This window comes from Pteropus alecto, unplaced genomic scaffold, assembly GCF_000325575.1.
Source record: "Pteropus alecto unplaced genomic scaffold, ASM32557v1 scaffold433, whole genome shotgun sequence".
NCBI lineage: Eukaryota > Metazoa > Chordata > Mammalia > Chiroptera > Pteropodidae > Pteropus > Pteropus alecto.
The window spans coordinates 876,770-893,096 of NW_006433953.1; the positions used below are offsets into that span (position 1 = coordinate 876,770).

Below are 16,327 nucleotides of genomic sequence, written 5' to 3' on the forward strand. Positions count from 1 at the left end.
GCTGAAAGTGTCTGAAACCTTTTAACTTTGTCCCTAGCAACTTCTAGCTCCCACAATTCAGTCCTTTGTTCAGTTATCTTAGTCATCTGCCTCTCCCCTACCATGTGAAAGCTAGGCATACAGTCACTCTCTCCCTCCCCACTCACTACTGCCAATTTTCATAGGCTACTATTAATGTACTTTTCCCTGACTTGCTTCCTTCAGCCCCTCTGCTTTCCTGTTTCCAGGCCTTTCTCAGACTGAAGACCCTGGGGTCTTCCCTTTCAGTTTTAAATTTATTCATCACTGTGATATCTCTCCCTCCTTTGCTCACCCATAACTTGTTTGTTCTTAGGGCTCTACAGAATCTTTCCAGAGTAAATCCTTTCTATCTCTGGCTGGAGAAGTGGTGCAGTCGAGTTGGCCCTTTCTCTACAGCACATACAGAGTCTGGGCTCTGGCTCCCTCAGGAAGTGCTTTACTGTGTCAGAGCGAGAACAGAGCCCTCCTTCTCCAGCACCTCAGTGCTAGACTCTGCCCCACACAGCTGCCGCTATCCTCACTCTAAGTCCATCTGCCTTAATCTGCACACTTCTGATTCCTAGTTAATCCTTTATAATCATTGGGCCGGTTTTAACCAAGACCAAAGGGGAAGAGGCACTTGGAGGATATCGAGGGGATTAGTACTGGAAACTTTATTCTTGAGAAGTTCCATCTTCATTTCTGTTACATTTGGAACTTCTAGAGGGAGGAGGAAGACCTGAGGTTTTGCACAATACATTTTGAGACTGCTTAGACTCTAGCCCTTGACCCTCCCTCCCCTACGTTGGCAGCAGAATACAAAACTTAAAGTAGTATTAGGAGCTGAGGAGAACTTGATGGGCCAGTGAGTATGTATGTGAAATATGTATTGTTTGAGCTCTGACACTGTGGTTCCATCGTATTCTAACTTTATTATGGTGATGCAACTGAATGCCCCTAGGGGAGAAAGAGAAGGACTGGGTTTAGCAAAAGTAATCGTTCGTGTAATTAAAGTTTATTTGAGCACGCACGCATGCGCGTGCACGTGCGCGTGCGCACGCACGCACACACACACACACACACACACACGAACCAACTGCAATAAGATCACATTACTCCCCTGCTAAAAAAAATAAAAGTAGAAATAATTTGATTAAGAGGCTGAATAAGTGAATAAGAAAAGGAAATCATTTTAAAACTCTAGGAAAATACAAAAGCTGTAGGATAAGTTATGATCCTAATATTAAATAAACTAAAATGTAATATTGAAGCAGAGCTGAATCTCACAAATCCAAAAAATACCTCAACTATTAATGATGGGGTGATAGGATAGCCTTCATCTAAGAGGCATAGGTTGCCTCTTAAGTGTCTGCTGTCCCGGTCTAAATGCCCTTTATAGCTAATGAATCTCTACTGCCTTCCTACCATGATGAGACAGAGAGGTCTTCTGTGAGGTCTCCCAGGGTCTCATCTGCCTGAACACACAGTACCACCTCCCCAACGTACTTCCAGAAAGTAAACCCTGGTCCCTCCTGCTCTGGAAGCTCCAAACCTCACCCTCTTCTCTCATCAACCAGAATGAATCTCCTTGTCTTAGGGGAAAGGCTTTGCTTCTCTGAGACATTATATGCACCCCAAAGTCACATTCTCTTTTGCTTCTTTCCCCAAATTCTGCAATTTCTCTAAAGATATTAGAGTTGGGGAAACTAAAGCCGAAGAAAGTGCAGGAAATGTATTTATTCTATTTTGCAAAATACTCTAGGTAAAGAAATATCAAATTGGCTTCCTACTTGAGTGGGCAAAGCAGAAATAGGAAACCAGGAGCAATATAAATGTGTAAATTAATATCTCAAGATATTAACTAGCCATAGTCTTCTTGCAGTAAATTTTTGTGTCTTCAAAAAGTAAATTTAAGGGAGGCAGAGGGGAGGGGGAAAGGTAGATGGGGTAAAAGGGGTCAAATATGAGATGACAGAAAGAAATCTAGCTATGGGCAGTGAACACACAATGCAATATATATATATGCCTTGTACATCTGAAACTTACTTGGATTCCATTAACCAATGTCACCATAAAAAAAAAAAAAGTAAATTTATTTTTGACCCAGATTTATTTCTCTCAATAACTAGCACAGAGTCTGGGTTTTGAATTTTCCAGGGCAGTAGGAACTATGACTGACTTCCCAACATTCCCATTCTGTCCCATGATTAATCGAAATAATTCATGGCAATTTACTCCCTTGTCAGTGATTGGTTCAGGAACGAACAAACTTAAATCAGTTTGAGTTAATGAGATTCAAGGAGAGCCTTGGTAAGAGCTCTGGGAAAGAAACTTCTTCAATCTTTAATGCCATGGAAAGACAGGCTCTTTCTTCTGTAAATTGTGAATAAGGAAGCACAGAATTCCCGTTGCCACTGGCAGTCATACCACAACAAAAGATAATTAAATTTAGATTAAAGTCAAAACTGTGGCTGGCAGAGCAAAACAGCAGAAAGAACCTGCATCTTTGATGCCATCATTTAGCTACAGGGTCCTGCCCCAATTCTTTCGTAATTGTTTAAGCCAATGTGAGTTGGCTTTTCTGTTACTTGCTGCTCAATGCATTTTATCTGATATAGAATTTGGTGCGAAGAAAAGAAGTGCTGCAAATAACAGACTCGGTGAGTTGTATGATGCACCCCCACAAAGATATGTCTACATCCTAATCCCTTGAATCTGGGAATGTTATCTTATCTGGAAAAGGGCTCTTTCTCAGATGTAATTAAGTTACATTTCATTATTTTCAAGTTCAGCCAGATGGTGAAGAGACACAAATTAAAGACATTTTCATAAAAAAATTCACATTTGACCTTTATTACATGACCATTCCTCAAGATCAAAAAAAAAATCTTTTTAATAGAACTTCATATGGCTTAGAAGTTTAAGGCTTTTTTAAAATTTTAGTTCAATGACTTACTTGACAATGTCACTAATTTCAGAATTGTATTCTCCTATAATTAAAACCCTAGTCTATGACTCTGAACAGCTGAGTTCTGTCTTGGCCACTATGCTGGCAGGGCTTCGGGTAGGTCACATCCTTCTCTGAGCATTAGTTACTTCTATGGAACTATCAGCAGCTCCCGAGTGCCCAGGTACATCAGAAACATTTAGGTCATTGTTAAAAACACAGATTTCAGAGCCCCATGCCAAGCCTCTTGAATCAGATTTTCTAACATTGAGGCCTATAAATCTGTACATTTAATTAACCAGGTGATTATGATAGATAGCTGAGTTTGAGAACCACTGAATTAGATGATCTCTAAGATCCTCCATTGCTCTAAAAATCTGATTTTCTATTCCGTTTCTTCTATCATTGTTTGTCCTATCTCTACTGCTAGATATTGTGCTGAAAAACAAAAACAAAAACACAAAATAAACCAAGACCATGATTTAATCATTTTATATCTTTCCAGCACCTACACAGTTCCTAGTATTGTACTAGGCATGCAATAAATATTTGAAGAATTAATCAATGGTGATTAAATAAATGAATAGTATCTCATGTGGACCCCAATCATCTATGGATAGAGAAATCTAAAGAGAGAAAATATTATAAACTTTTGTCTGACATAATCTTGTACTCCCTGTCTGCCCTACTACATACTTCAAATACTGGGTTATGTGAATGAAGTTAATGAATATTAAGAGACCCAATAGGAAAGTGGTTGAGATTCTCCTATAGGATAGATTATGCTACAATATTTCCCAGTGGCAGTGATAACTGAGGGAGGCTCATGATTCAACAGGAGTTAGTTTTCCTCTCTTTGACTTGTCTAGATCCAGAAAAAGCCACATCCTGACTGAGCGGCAGATGTTCTTAGGGCCATGTTGCAGGTCTTTGAAAATGCAAAGGCCACCTCAGGTTTCTGTGGGGTCCCAGTGAGTGACAAGAAGTGCTTATCTTCTGTTAGAAGTTATCCAGAAATTCGCTAGCAGTGAATATCAGCCAAGCAAAGTGCCCCAGAATATTCGATGCCACTTCTTGTGACTTCACAGTCCCTTCTCCCAGTCCCCTCCTCTATACTCCACTGGTCACGCCTTGGGCTTCCCCAGCTCAGACACTATCTGCTGGCCTTGGAAGGTACCGGCTCAGGATGAAATCTGTCACAGGGGTGGGCAACTTAGCCAAAGGGAGGTAGAGGAGTTTGGCATCCAAGCCAGGATTGTAGCGGATACGAGGGCTCCGGGAAACGATAGCATGCTCCATGCTGTTGATGACATCTCTGATCCTTGGCTCTGCCAACTGCATCATGTTTTTTAACTTTTCAGTATCTGTTTGATGGTACAGGGGGAGAAAAAATAATCAAAGCCTCTATTTTTGTTTCATCAAAGTTGGTTTCTTCTAAGCTCCCTTTCCATCAGATTGCTGATCTGACATTTTAGGCGGATCTACCACACTCTCCAGGTTGTCTCTTACACAAACATCCTGCAAATAATCTTATTTCTCTTCCTGAATTCAATAATTATGTATCAAATTCCTACTATTGCATTAGACTGACAACAAGAAAAACTGTTCAGTTCTGCCACTTACCAGTTCTGTGACCTTGAGCTTAAATTGTCATCATCTGTAAATTAAGGATAATATCTGACCTAGAAAATAATGAAGATGAACAGTTGCAGGGTAGACAGTGGAAGAGGACTGAATAGAAAACAAATGTATGTAAGTGCATAAAAATTTGGAAGGAAATAAGTAAAAATATTGACTGGCTGTGGGATTCTTAGTCGCTGAAGGTTTTTTCCCCACTCCTACATACTTTCTAAAGTTCTCAAATTTTCTACAAAAGTATGCAGGGAAAAAAATGTTATTAAGTAGTAACACTGTCCTTGCCTTGATCATAAGGCCATTGTGGGGCTCAAATGATCTAAGGCATAGACAGGCACTTTGTAAGTCTCTAACAAACTTGAGGGATATTTGGTCAGCTTCGTGTGCACGGGTGTGGAGATGGATACAAAGCACTCAAGTAGTAGTCCAAGTCTGCCAAAGCCCACAACACAAATAGGAGACAAAACAGAGGATAAACTTAGGGTCCTGATCTGCACCTGTGACCCAGGGCTCATACTTCAATGACAGCTCCAAGCCCTCCGGAGGAAGTGGTCCCTGAGAATCAGAGTTCAATACAAAGGATAAAACTTGAAAACAAAGAGATAGCAAAAGCAGGCCCAACTTTGGGGACAGTCCAGGAAGGCAAGGAATTCACCCTCTGTGCAGGACACCGGTAGGTGGTTGATAAGGGCAGGACAGTGACTTTCAAGTAAACTTAACCCTGACTTTGAGGAACTTCTCTTTCTGTTTTCTAGAGAAAGAACAACTACAATGAAAAAGGCAAACTATATTTCGGGGTCCTCCAAAAAAAACCACATTGCCTTAAGGCCAGACTGTCTATGGAGTGATAATGTCCTGAGAAGCCAACATTCTATTTTCCATCCTTGGGCCTGACACAGAGTCCACCTCTGGCAGGTCTCAGGCAGGAAGGAGAGTATCGAAGGACTTGTTCAAGATGCTCAGGGCTCTGTGTGTTCCCTCAGAGCCAGGGAAAGCAGTGTGGGCTGATGAGGGCGAGATGAGCTGATGTGATAAGGTGGTTTTGGAACTGGGCACTGAAAGATGGGGAGGACCTGCATAGCTAGTGGGGTGGAAGAAGCTACCTGAGATATAGAAGTATAGTTGTATAAGGCACATTCTTTCACTATTCTCTGAAATATTTACTGAGCTCCTATTTTGTGCTGAGCACCCTGTTAGACGGAGTGGGAAGGGGACAGAGGTGCCCATTTAACCCGTCACTCTCTTAAACAGGAAGGAAGAGCACGAGCTTTTGATTTGGACAACTAGGAAACATTTGTATTATTGTGATAATTATGCCAGATAAAGTCCATAAAGTATCAGGGACCAGGCTTTGGCACTTAGTATAGACCCAATAATTGAGTTTCTGCTTCTTTCTCTTTTGCCAGGGACAGGTCCTGGGCTTTCGATCTAGTCCCCTCCCCAGGAAGAAAGGGGACTAAAAGGGGAATTTTTTGTGGTCTCCCTGGCAGGTTAAGATAAAGAAAAACCTGGTAGGTGGCTCTGTTCCTCCTAGGCTATGGCTCAACTCCAGACCTGTTTGGACAAGAATGCTGTGCTTTGTTCATGTGCCTGACTCTCTGTGCTGCTTCTTTGGGAATTTTCCCATGTTAGGTTGCTATTAAGTAGCCATTTCCAATATAGTTCTATTTGGGGCATAAACATCACTCCAAGATACCGAGTCTGATCCCAGGGTTCACAGGCCAGGGGCCCATTTGGTTAACCACCATAACTTGCTGGAATTTGTGCCCAGTGATGCTGTATAATCACTCCTAAATAGTTCCTTAGTCTGTCTTCATAGCACCTGCCCACTGAAACACTACCCCCCACCCCCAACCACACACAGTTACACACTTCCCACAACCACTAAGCCTTGTAACTCATGCCTTTGTCATTCCTTCACTAGGTGTCTGCACTGGCCTCCTAGCTGGTCTATGTCTCCACCCTCATTCTTCTAACAGCGACACAGATCTGATCAGGTCATTTCAGAGTCATTTAAAAGGCTCTCCAAAGCCTACAGGATAAGAGCTGTATTCCTTAGTGGAGCCTTCAAAGCCTTTTATGATCTGACTCCTAATCTCTCTCAGCCTCATCCCCCACCATGACCCCTTCACACTTCTCTCAGGTTGGGCTAGTACTAACAGTGATGGTTAAGGCTGATCTCTTATATGGCTGAGCTGAGTACTTTACATTCTTGTTTAATTCTCCTAATAATCCATGAGAAAGGAATTATACTTTATAATAAAGTTAGAGAGGAACAGATGTAATCTAACCTCTGAACTCACACTGCCTCCCAAAGCATGCAGTGCTATCAGTCTCCAAAATGCTGCTCATGCTCTTCCCTCTGTGGGAAATATCTGCCATCTTTTCCCATTTCGGTGAACTTCTTCAAACTCACTAAAGGATCCATCTTCACCTCACGAAAGCTTTTCTGACAGCAGAATTAGGACTCTGTACCGTTGCTTTGTTTTGTATGCATGTCCATTGTTGCACAATTCCCTATGTGGTGGTGTATTTGCTTGATCTTCTCTGCTAGATTCCCACAGGCATTGTCTTAACTCTGTATTCCCACAAACACTAGTTAACCCAAAGTGAAAATTAGAGTACGATCATTTGGAAAATTTTTCAGTCTAAAAGTAGTCAAATGGCTGCCTGAAAAGTTTCCTCTGCAATCATGGGGTCGACAACAGATGAATCAGCACGTGTTATTTTATATCCAATCCTTACTATTCCTCAGAAGAATGACAATGGCTTTTGAGGTGATTTTCAGAGGAACTTTGCCTTTCTCCACATTCTTTTATGTGCTGCAGAGGATCACAACTCCTGCCTGCATTGAGCCGCTTTTGTACTTAGAAAATGGCCTTGTGAGGTTTACAGATACTGGCTGAATCTGTGGTTCAACCCCAGACCCATAGCAGACCCATAAATAATTTGGACTCTTTGCTAAGGGAGAGTTTTAGGAGGATCTCACAGAGGATATATATTATTATCCCAACCCCCACATCTATTCCCTTGTTTAGAGCAATAGCTGCAGATTTTTCTCCAGGGATCCTTGCCTCTCCCACTCTGAGTCCTTCAATCTGGGCAGAGCACAAGACCCAGACTAGCCAATCAGATCTTGACATTCCTCTGGGCACAGTGACGGGCTCAGGGTTGGCTACAGCCTGAAATTCCCCTCCAGTCTTGCCATCATAGGCCCACCGAGTCAGAATGAATCTTGGGCCTTTTTAGGGAGCTCCTAAAGAGACTATCCCTGGGAAGAGTTGAGGAGGTCCCCCACAGGGGAGAGAGCTTGTGCGACAGGAGCCGAGACAAAAAAAGAGAGCCAAGACATAGAGTAAAACCAGGTCCTAACAACATTTGTGGACCTGAAGCCCATTTTCTTCAACTTTTTAGTCCTGAATGTCAAGAAATTTCTTTTCTGCTTAATATGGGTTAGATTATCTGTCATCACTAAGAAAGTCCCAACCGATTTAAAAATCCTTAGGACTTTTTTCTCCTCACAGAATTCTAATATGTCCAGAACTAATAGGTTGCTTTCTCCAAGGACTACTGCTCTGAATAGTTTTTCCTAAATCAATGAATAAATGATACCTCTATCTAGCAGGTTTCTTGAACTACAAACCTAGCACTCATCCATGATGGCTTCTTCTCCCTCCCAGTCCTAAGAGGTCTAATATATACCTGGTATCTATCAACTTCTTTCCCTTTGCTCCACCTTCTAGTCTAAACCAGCATAAAGTGTAGCGTGGAATACTGTAGCAACAAGAGCAGTCTTTCCTAAAGACAAATCAGATCACATCCTGAACCCTCAGTATGCTTTGATGCTCTAATTTATCCTGTGCCCCTCCCCCATGCTGCTCCCGACCCTCTGACATTCTTAAAGTTCCCCTCAAGACTTTCCTTCCTCAGGGCCTTCCTGCAAAAAACTTCTCTGCCTATCCCCCCTTTCCACTTTTCAGAAATGCCTAACTTATTCTTCCCCCAAATCAACTCAGAAAAGCCCTCTCCTATGTTATAATCTAAACTGGGGCCCCAACTTCCAGCCCCATTCTTCTTTCATAGCCCTGTGTTTCTCTCCATGGCATTAATTCACATTTGCCATTAAATGTGTGTGTGTGTGGGTATGTGTGTGTGCACACGTGCACACGTGCGTGTGCTAAGATTTGTCTCCCCTACTGGGCCTTAAGCTACAGGCAGTGAGCTGTGAGCCCTGCTATTTGGTCCACTCTCACTCCCCAGCCTTGCACAGTGTCTAGCATGTGGTGAGCTCTCAATAAATTGTGCATTAAGTGAATAAATGGTTGTCATGGTTTTGGTGTCTTGACTTTTCACTGTTGATGTCTGATTTCAGGAGAGCATGCCACTAAAAACACGCACACCTCCCTCGCACCCCGGACAGTTAAATACCTGTCGTGGATTTAATCAAGTAATTACATTTAACCTATCCAGAGTTTGTGGGTATATGTCAAAAAAAAATTCATCACTTTGGATTTTGGATAATATCTAAGAATCTCTGTTTGCAATACAAGAACTGATAGCTTATAGGTACCTGTGTAATGGAGAAAAAGAAGCTATGCTCAGTTTAAGGGGAGATAAAAACCAAATTTTTAAATCAAATTGTTCTTACTAGCGACCAAGTAATCTTCTAGGCACTTTATATATATTAACTCATTTAATTTTCGTAATTCATTACAGATGAGAAAACTGAGTAACTTGTCCAAGGCAAGCAGGAAAGCTAATATTTGCACTCAGACAGCCAGTCTAGTTCCAGAGCCTAAGAGCTTAATTGCAACAGTAAATGGCCTTTCAGGGAATTTCATGGAAGCCAAGTAAAGATAGGGGAAAACAAATCTGGGTTAGAGAAATGTGTAACTAGACTATTGAGGTCCAAAGGGAGCAGGAACAGAGCTGAGAGCTGGGCTGCTTCACTCTGGCCCAAGAGAACCTCCCGAACCAGCAAAATGCCAGCCCCACTTTCTTGGCTGGTGGCCAGGTCACAAAGAAACAACCAGAGAAGTGAGACACCTGCCAAGGAGGTGCCAGCTAATTGTGCCAGAGCCGATTTCTATTGACAAGTCAGATGCTGTGCCCCACAAAGGCAGCTACAGAGATGACTCTAAGGTGCCTGGAGCCAGAGAAATGGAGAGAACTAGGAAGTCTTCTGAATCATCCTCTCCTGAAACCAAACTTTGGCTTCCAGATTAGATGATCTGAGTGAACTTCTGTTCCTCAGACTGTCCTTTTGTCTCCTAACACAAGGTGCTCCACCAGGTCTTTTGGCCAGTTCCTCCTCAGGTCACCACCCTCTTCTCTTGAGCCCCAGTGGTTAGAGTTCCATCCATCCCTCAAACTGGAAGAACTGCACGAAGTTTTGGGGCAGTATAATAAACAGCTATGATGTCTCTCCTCTGAGCTCCAAAAACACCTGAGATTCATCAGGAGACTCTTAGCTCAGCGAGGAAGAGAGCTGCCTAGAGCCTCTTCCTTTTACATACTTGTATGCTCCTTTTCCTCTATATTGATTTAATAAGCACTTAGTGTATGCAAGATACTTCACAGATATTAACCCTCATAGCAGCCCTATGAGGTAGGCACTATCATTAGCTGCATTTTATAGATAAGAAAACTGAGGCGTAGGGCAACAAGGTAATATGCCCAAAGTCTCCTAGTTGTTAAGTGGTAGAGCTAAGATTCAAACCCAGGCAGTTTGGCTCAAGCAGCTGTGCTCTTAATAACTTCTCTGTATTTATATCAGTGCATTTTCACCTGATTCACCAGCATAATGATGTTTTGGGGAGTAAGTGCCAGGAGTGGGCCGCATCCCTGGGCAGCACCTCTCCCACACGCCCATCTCCCCAACAGCTAGGGTTCTGCCACTCCCAGCAGTTGCTCACTTGGTTTCTGTTCTCAAACCCCAGCTCTGCCACTAGCTGTGTAGCCTTGGGTTCATAACTCCTCTGAGCTTCCATCCCATCATCTGTAAAATTAAAGCAAGCCAGTGACCCCCAAGATCTCCCTGTCCCTCTTAGAGACCCCTCTCCCTCCTGAGGAACTCACAGATGCAAAAGTACTCCTCTCCATAGCTATCCCGGGTCTCCTGAGGCAGCCGCTCCCACAGCTTCTGCATGCGGGTCTCTATGCCCTCCTTGCCCAGAATGGATGTCCGATAGTTCCCCGGCTCAATGATGCTGACTTTCACCCCAAAGTAGTAGAGCTCACGCCTGGGAAAGAAAAGTGGGACTCAGTCTGGGACTCCAAGATGACAAAGGATCTTCAGGGAAAGTCCCCTCTGACACCTCTAAAGGGGCTGATCTCCCCCAGGAACCTGGAGGTGCTATCCCAACCCCTGCACCAGGCTGGGCTTTGCTTTCATGCAAGTAAACCCCAAGCCTGGTCTCTGGGCAATTCACATTGGGCGAACCCAGTGGGAGGACTCTCACTGGGTCCCTCCCACTCAGCTCTATACCCAACACTCACATGGCAAAGGGAGTGAGGGGTTCAAAGCAAAGCTTGCATTCTCCCGCAAGCACATCTGCCCCCAGGCCTCTCTGTCTGTTTTGGGGACAATCTGTCCTACTCCCACAGGCCCAAAGGGGGTTTTGCTTATTCTGGGACAGCTCAAAGGAGCAGGAAGATAATCTCCTATCACCACCCACCTCTCCTCATCCTTTCTCTTTGACCTTGGGAAAGGCCCCCTGAGGGCTAGCATTATTCCTGCTACTGTTTTATCTTCCTCCCTTCAGAACTCCCTGCCCCCAGCTTTTTCTTCCTGGGGTGACACCCCAGGATTCCCACCCAGAGTGGTTTGGCAACAGGGCCCAGTCACCTGATGCTGTCAGAGAAGGCCTCGACACCAAACTTGGAGACACAGTAACCACCACCAATGGCAGCTACACGACCACCAGAGCTGGACATGTTGACAACCCTACCGCGGGCTTTCTTGACCATGGGCAGCATATGGAGAGTCACTTCGATCAGTCCCACCAGGTTCACATTGATCACCTTCACGAAGTCTTCCTTGGTCAGCCATTCATTGGGACCGCTGGGCACGCCCACACCAGCATTGTTCACTAGGGCCCAGAGGCCTGGGGGCAAGATACAGGAAGAGAGAACCACACAGAAATCAGCGGTGTCTCTGGAAAAGAACCAGGGTCTACTACCCACCAGCTCAGGGCTGCCGAGAATGACTGAGCAGGTGCAGAAGGCACAAGACAGCCAGGCTGGGGCCTGGGGCGGGGCGTTATGACAGCCTGAAGGAAGATGTGCCTTTTGCTAATTAGCTTTCCCTAAAGGGACACTTTTTCTGATTCACACAGTCTGCCAGCTAGCTGGGCCCTATACCAGCTAACAATCCAGGTTCTAGCTAATAGAATCTAAGCTATTAGCCCTGAGGAAAAAAGATAGCATTTTCATATCAATGAATAAATATTTGAGTTCCTTCCCCCATTATGCTTCCCCCTCTGTGTTTGTCTAAGTATAAGAAACCAACTCTATTACACACGTTACCAAAATCACTCCATTTAGTCATCCATTCACACATCTATTCATTCATTCACGCATCCGTTATCTGTCAGTTACAGAAGTTACTAGAGACATACAGTAAGCAAGACAGGATCTTATCACTAAAGGAGCTCACAAACCAGAGAAGAAATAAATAACGTTTATACATAAATACATGAAATATTTAAATAAAATAATTGTGGGAAAATGTGTAAAGGGCTCTCTGAGATAATTAAATTGAGTTGGTATAATTGGAGAGAGATAATGCTAAGTATTGTCATTCAACTCTGCAGGGACCCGGGCTGAAAGAGCTCAAGTTCTAGTACTGGTTCTACTTCCAGGCTTAGTCAAGTCACTTTCTCTCCCAGGGCCTCAGGTTTTTTGTTGACTGGACTAGAACAGCTGTTTCCAGCCTGTGGTTTGCAATTCTGAAAGCTTTCCAGGCTGAACCCCAGAACCTGCTAAGGGAGGGAGATGTAGGAGAAGCTCAACTTTCATTTGTTTTACGTATTGAGCTTCCAAGTAAAGTTCCACTTTGGGGAGGATATTTGAGGCTAAAAGCCTCTACATGATCTCCAAGGACACTTTTCAGCTCTTTCATTGAGAGATCCCATGAGCTCCACTGGCCTGGTTCTTTCCTTTCCCCTTCCCCATGCCACCCCTGACCTCGGCCTCTGCAGCTCAAGATATTCCTCTGAGTACACTTTCCACTCTCTCTTGAGGGGAAGTCTGGATGTAAACACCAGTCATGGTCCACTTTTTCCCTTGGCCCCGGGGTCCACACAAAATCCATGCTCCCACCACATCTTCCTGCCTTCCTCCAGTTAGAGAGACCCCAGGAGACCAACTGACTGGCAGGACTCAGAATCTTTCTAGCGGGAGGGGACTCTCTTGTCTTACAGAGGAGGAAATGAAGCTCCTGAGACCTCGAAACTATAAAACCCAAGTGATGTTTGCCTGTGGAGAAGGAACACACACTCGCTGATCCCTCTGACCATCCCTGGTAAATGGCTCTGCCTATTGGGGATCCAGGGCAATCTTAATTTTTTTTCTGCAAAAAGCAACTGGAGAAGTGTCAGAGCAGTGCAAACAGCCATAAAGTCAACCTGTCATGTCCAGAGACTCTCAGGGGCAGTAAGAAAGCATGCTCGAACCTCTTCCCCCAACTTCCCAGTGCTTTTCATTAATCCTTGGAACCTTTGAATATGGTAGATTACATGGAAAAGGGGAATTAAGGTAGCAGGTGAAATTCAAATTGCTAATCGACTGACCTTAAAATAGAGAGATTATCCTGGATTAGCCTAGCAAGACCAATATAATGATAAGGGTCCTTCTAAGTGGAAGAGGAAGGCAGAAGACAGAGAACCAGAGAGATGGCAGTGTGCAAAAGACAGCCCAACTCTGCTAGCCTTGAAGATAAAAGAAAAGAGTCATGAACCAAGGAATGTAGGCAGCCTCTAGAAGCTGGAAAAGGCAATGAAATGGATTCTCCCCTAGGACCTCCAGAAGGAATTCTGTTGACACCTTGATTTTAGCCCAATGAGACCCATTTTGGACTTCTGACCTCCAGAACTACAAGATAATAAATTTGTGTTGTTTTAGTCACTAAGTCTGTATTTATTTATTACAGCAACAACAGGAAACTAATATACCCAGTGAATCATTAATACAGTGGCTCAGGGCTAAATCCAGGGCACTGAGTGAGGCAGCTTGTTGAAAAAGGATACTCACTCTTGCTGAAATATTCATTACTTAGGTCATCTAACAAATATTTGGCACCTTACTAGATGTTGGACATTGTTCTAAGTACTAAATATATGCAGTAAATAAGAGACAAAACGTCTTGTCCCCTAGGAAGCTTTATTCTAGAAGGGGAAATGGACAATAAAGAAGAAAAATAAATAAACTGTATTGGATAGTAGTAAATGTGAAGGAAAAAAATAAAGCAGGAAGTTCCTGCCTGGCCTCTCCTAGTCCCCAGGGCTCTCCCTACCTGCATGCATGGACCCCAGACTAGTTTCCCTAGGAGTCAGGACTTCCCCTAGGCTGCTGCTTCTATGACAGAGCCATCTTGCTCCTCCCACTCCTGGGCCCACACCCTGCATGCAGGAAGCTCCCTGGGCAGGTTCCCACACATTTCTGGTCCAGCCCCAGCCCACAGCCTTCTTTCACAATAGGAGCAGCCACTCTGACATGGGCATTTACCTTGAGGTCAATGCGATATCCAACATGATGTGAGGAAAAGGACAGATTTCTCTCCCCAGCCTTCTAACCTGACTCTACCAAGGAGAACAAATGTTCCCACTCAGGGAGTCCAACCCCATGTTCCCGTCCCCTTTCCCCGCAAGCCTGATCCTGACAAGAAATGCGCTCACATTTCTATAGGAGCATCTGATGATCAGGACCACTGAAGCCCAGAGAGGCAACTCCTTCTTTAGAGGTTTGGACATACAGAATGCATCTTCTCTCTCCCACCCCTTTGGCAACCTGCCTCCATTCCTCTGAATTTCTGGGAGGAAAATCTTCCTTGGGAAATCACCCCTTTATGTGGACAGATCAAACCATGCAAGGGCTTCCAGTCCCATTGAGCCAAAACCTCATCCCCTTTCTCTTTATCACTTCTGCTACCCCATGCAAACAACTGCGTCCCTGATAACTGTCAGATGACTGTGGAAGAAAGAAAGAAAAAGAAGAATAAACTGAGAAAGCCAAAGAATGCAATTTACCCCACCTTGCTCGCCTACTTGGTTCCTCACCCACTGGGCCACTGCTCGGATGCTCTCAGTCTTGGTGACATCCAGTAGGATGGTCTGCAGCCGGTAGGAAGTATCTTGCTGAAGCTTCTGGGCCCCCTCCTCAGTGAAGCAAGCAGCCAGCACCCGCATACCCCTATCAACCAGCTGCCTGGCCAGTACGTTCCCGAAGCCCGAGTCACAGCCTGTGATGAAGACATACTTGTCTGAGAGGTTGCGGACAAGATTGCAGTTCTTGAACCAGCGGTACATAAAGGAGAGGTCCGTGATAGCAGCCATAGGGCAGGGAGGAGATGATGGCCGAGAAGGATCGGGCTCAGGAGGCAGTGGGAGAGGCTGGTCCTCTGAGCCCCAACTGGCAGTCTGCTGGAACCCGCTGAGAAGAAGAGCTCTCCTCCCTTCCACTGCTGGCAACAGACACAGAGCCCCTGAGTGAGCCACCCTATAATTTTTATAGGTGGATACATCACCACACCAATTAGCCCAGATGCAAGAAATTCAAGTCTAACCTGAAGCCTTGTCACCTCAGACAGCTCTGGCAGCTGCCTCTCTCTCTCTCCCCCAGCCCTGATGAGTGCAGGTGCCAAGGATGGGAAAGACCCCAGTGGTCATGTTGGTGCTGAGAAGGGGCTCACTTGGGTGATCTGAGCAGAGTAAATGAGAAAGGGGGAGTCAGCCCACAGAGCCCTCCTGGAAATATTCCACCTCTGGTCCAGGCAGGGATCAAAATCATTTGTCATAAATGTAGACATGTAAATAAAATTAACTTTTATTTTGAGAGAAAAAAATTCAGAAAAATTCATTAATGTAAAAAATAAAATAAAATTTTTTTTTGCCCTCCAAACCCCCAGAGAGATGAATTTGAGGTTATTAGCCCTTTGGAATTCTCTGCCCTTAAGTGAGTTTTCATTATGAGATGATGAAAAACAAAGCATTTGTCCCAGAGTAGATATGCCTCCATTGTCCTAAGGCCAGAGGCAGCAGGACCCTTCTGTAAGGGAAGCTGGTGATGTGAGGCCCCAACTCCCAAAAAGCAGAAAGACTAAGGGACTCAGGGCCTGGGTCCTTGGGAAATGATCCTCAGGCCACCGATGGGGAGCCCCCAGTACACTCTAAGGAAGCCTAGCTCTCTACTCACCCTGTGGCCAGGCAAATGTAGGGAGTCAAGGACTGGGGACATATCGACAACCCTGGGGCAGGTCCCCCACTGGGAATTGTCCTTTGGTTTGGTGAGCTGAGGAGCCTGAAGGGGGTGTGATGACAGTGGTAGGAAGGGATTATGAAGTCAACTGGCACAGTGGCTAACTGGACGTGCAGAGAGGAGGGAGGCCAAGAGTCAAAGTGAAACTAAGGTATGGGGCTGAAAACAGGTAGAACCACAGGTGGCAAGAGAAGTCAGGAGCCAGGACACTTTAAGTATAGGGAAGGAAGGCAGGAGAAGAGACTTCTGATATGAGTATCAATGAGATGA

The 16,327-nt window shown here is 44.6% G+C and overlaps 1 protein-coding gene and 1 pseudogene across 1 annotated transcript; one reads left to right on the top strand and one right to left on the bottom strand.

Moving 5' to 3' along the window:
- The window catches only part of LOC102878974, a 3,356-nt pseudogene extending 643 nt beyond the window's left edge, over positions 1–2,713 (top strand).
- An 896-nt stretch (positions 2,714–3,609) lies between these two features.
- On the bottom strand, positions 3,610–15,169 carry LOC102883896 (short-chain dehydrogenase/reductase family 9C member 7). Its single transcript, XM_006908923.2, has 4 exons — positions 14,835–15,169; positions 11,430–11,688; positions 10,661–10,824; positions 3,610–4,311 (listed from the first exon to the last, which is right to left on the bottom strand). Exons 1-4 carry the CDS (start codon positions 15,133–15,135, stop codon positions 4,094–4,096), a joined length of 942 nt encoding a protein of 313 aa, XP_006908985.1. The 5' UTR covers positions 15,136–15,169; the 3' UTR covers positions 3,610–4,093.
- Between the last annotated feature and the right edge of the window lie 1,158 nt (positions 15,170–16,327).

Coding starts and splice junctions, on each gene's coding strand:
- LOC102883896 (XM_006908923.2), bottom strand. CDS start 15,135: ATGGCTGCTATCACGGACCTCTCCTTTATGTACCGCTGGTTCAAGAAC. Junction 11,689..14,834: donor GAACCAAGTAGGCGAGCAAG/GTGGGGTAAATT, acceptor TCTTGCCCCCAG/GCCTCTGGGCCCTAGTGAAC. Junction 10,825..11,429: donor GCCTTCTCTGACAGCATCAG/GTGACTGGGCCC, acceptor TTTCTTTCCCAG/GCGTGAGCTCTACTACTTTG.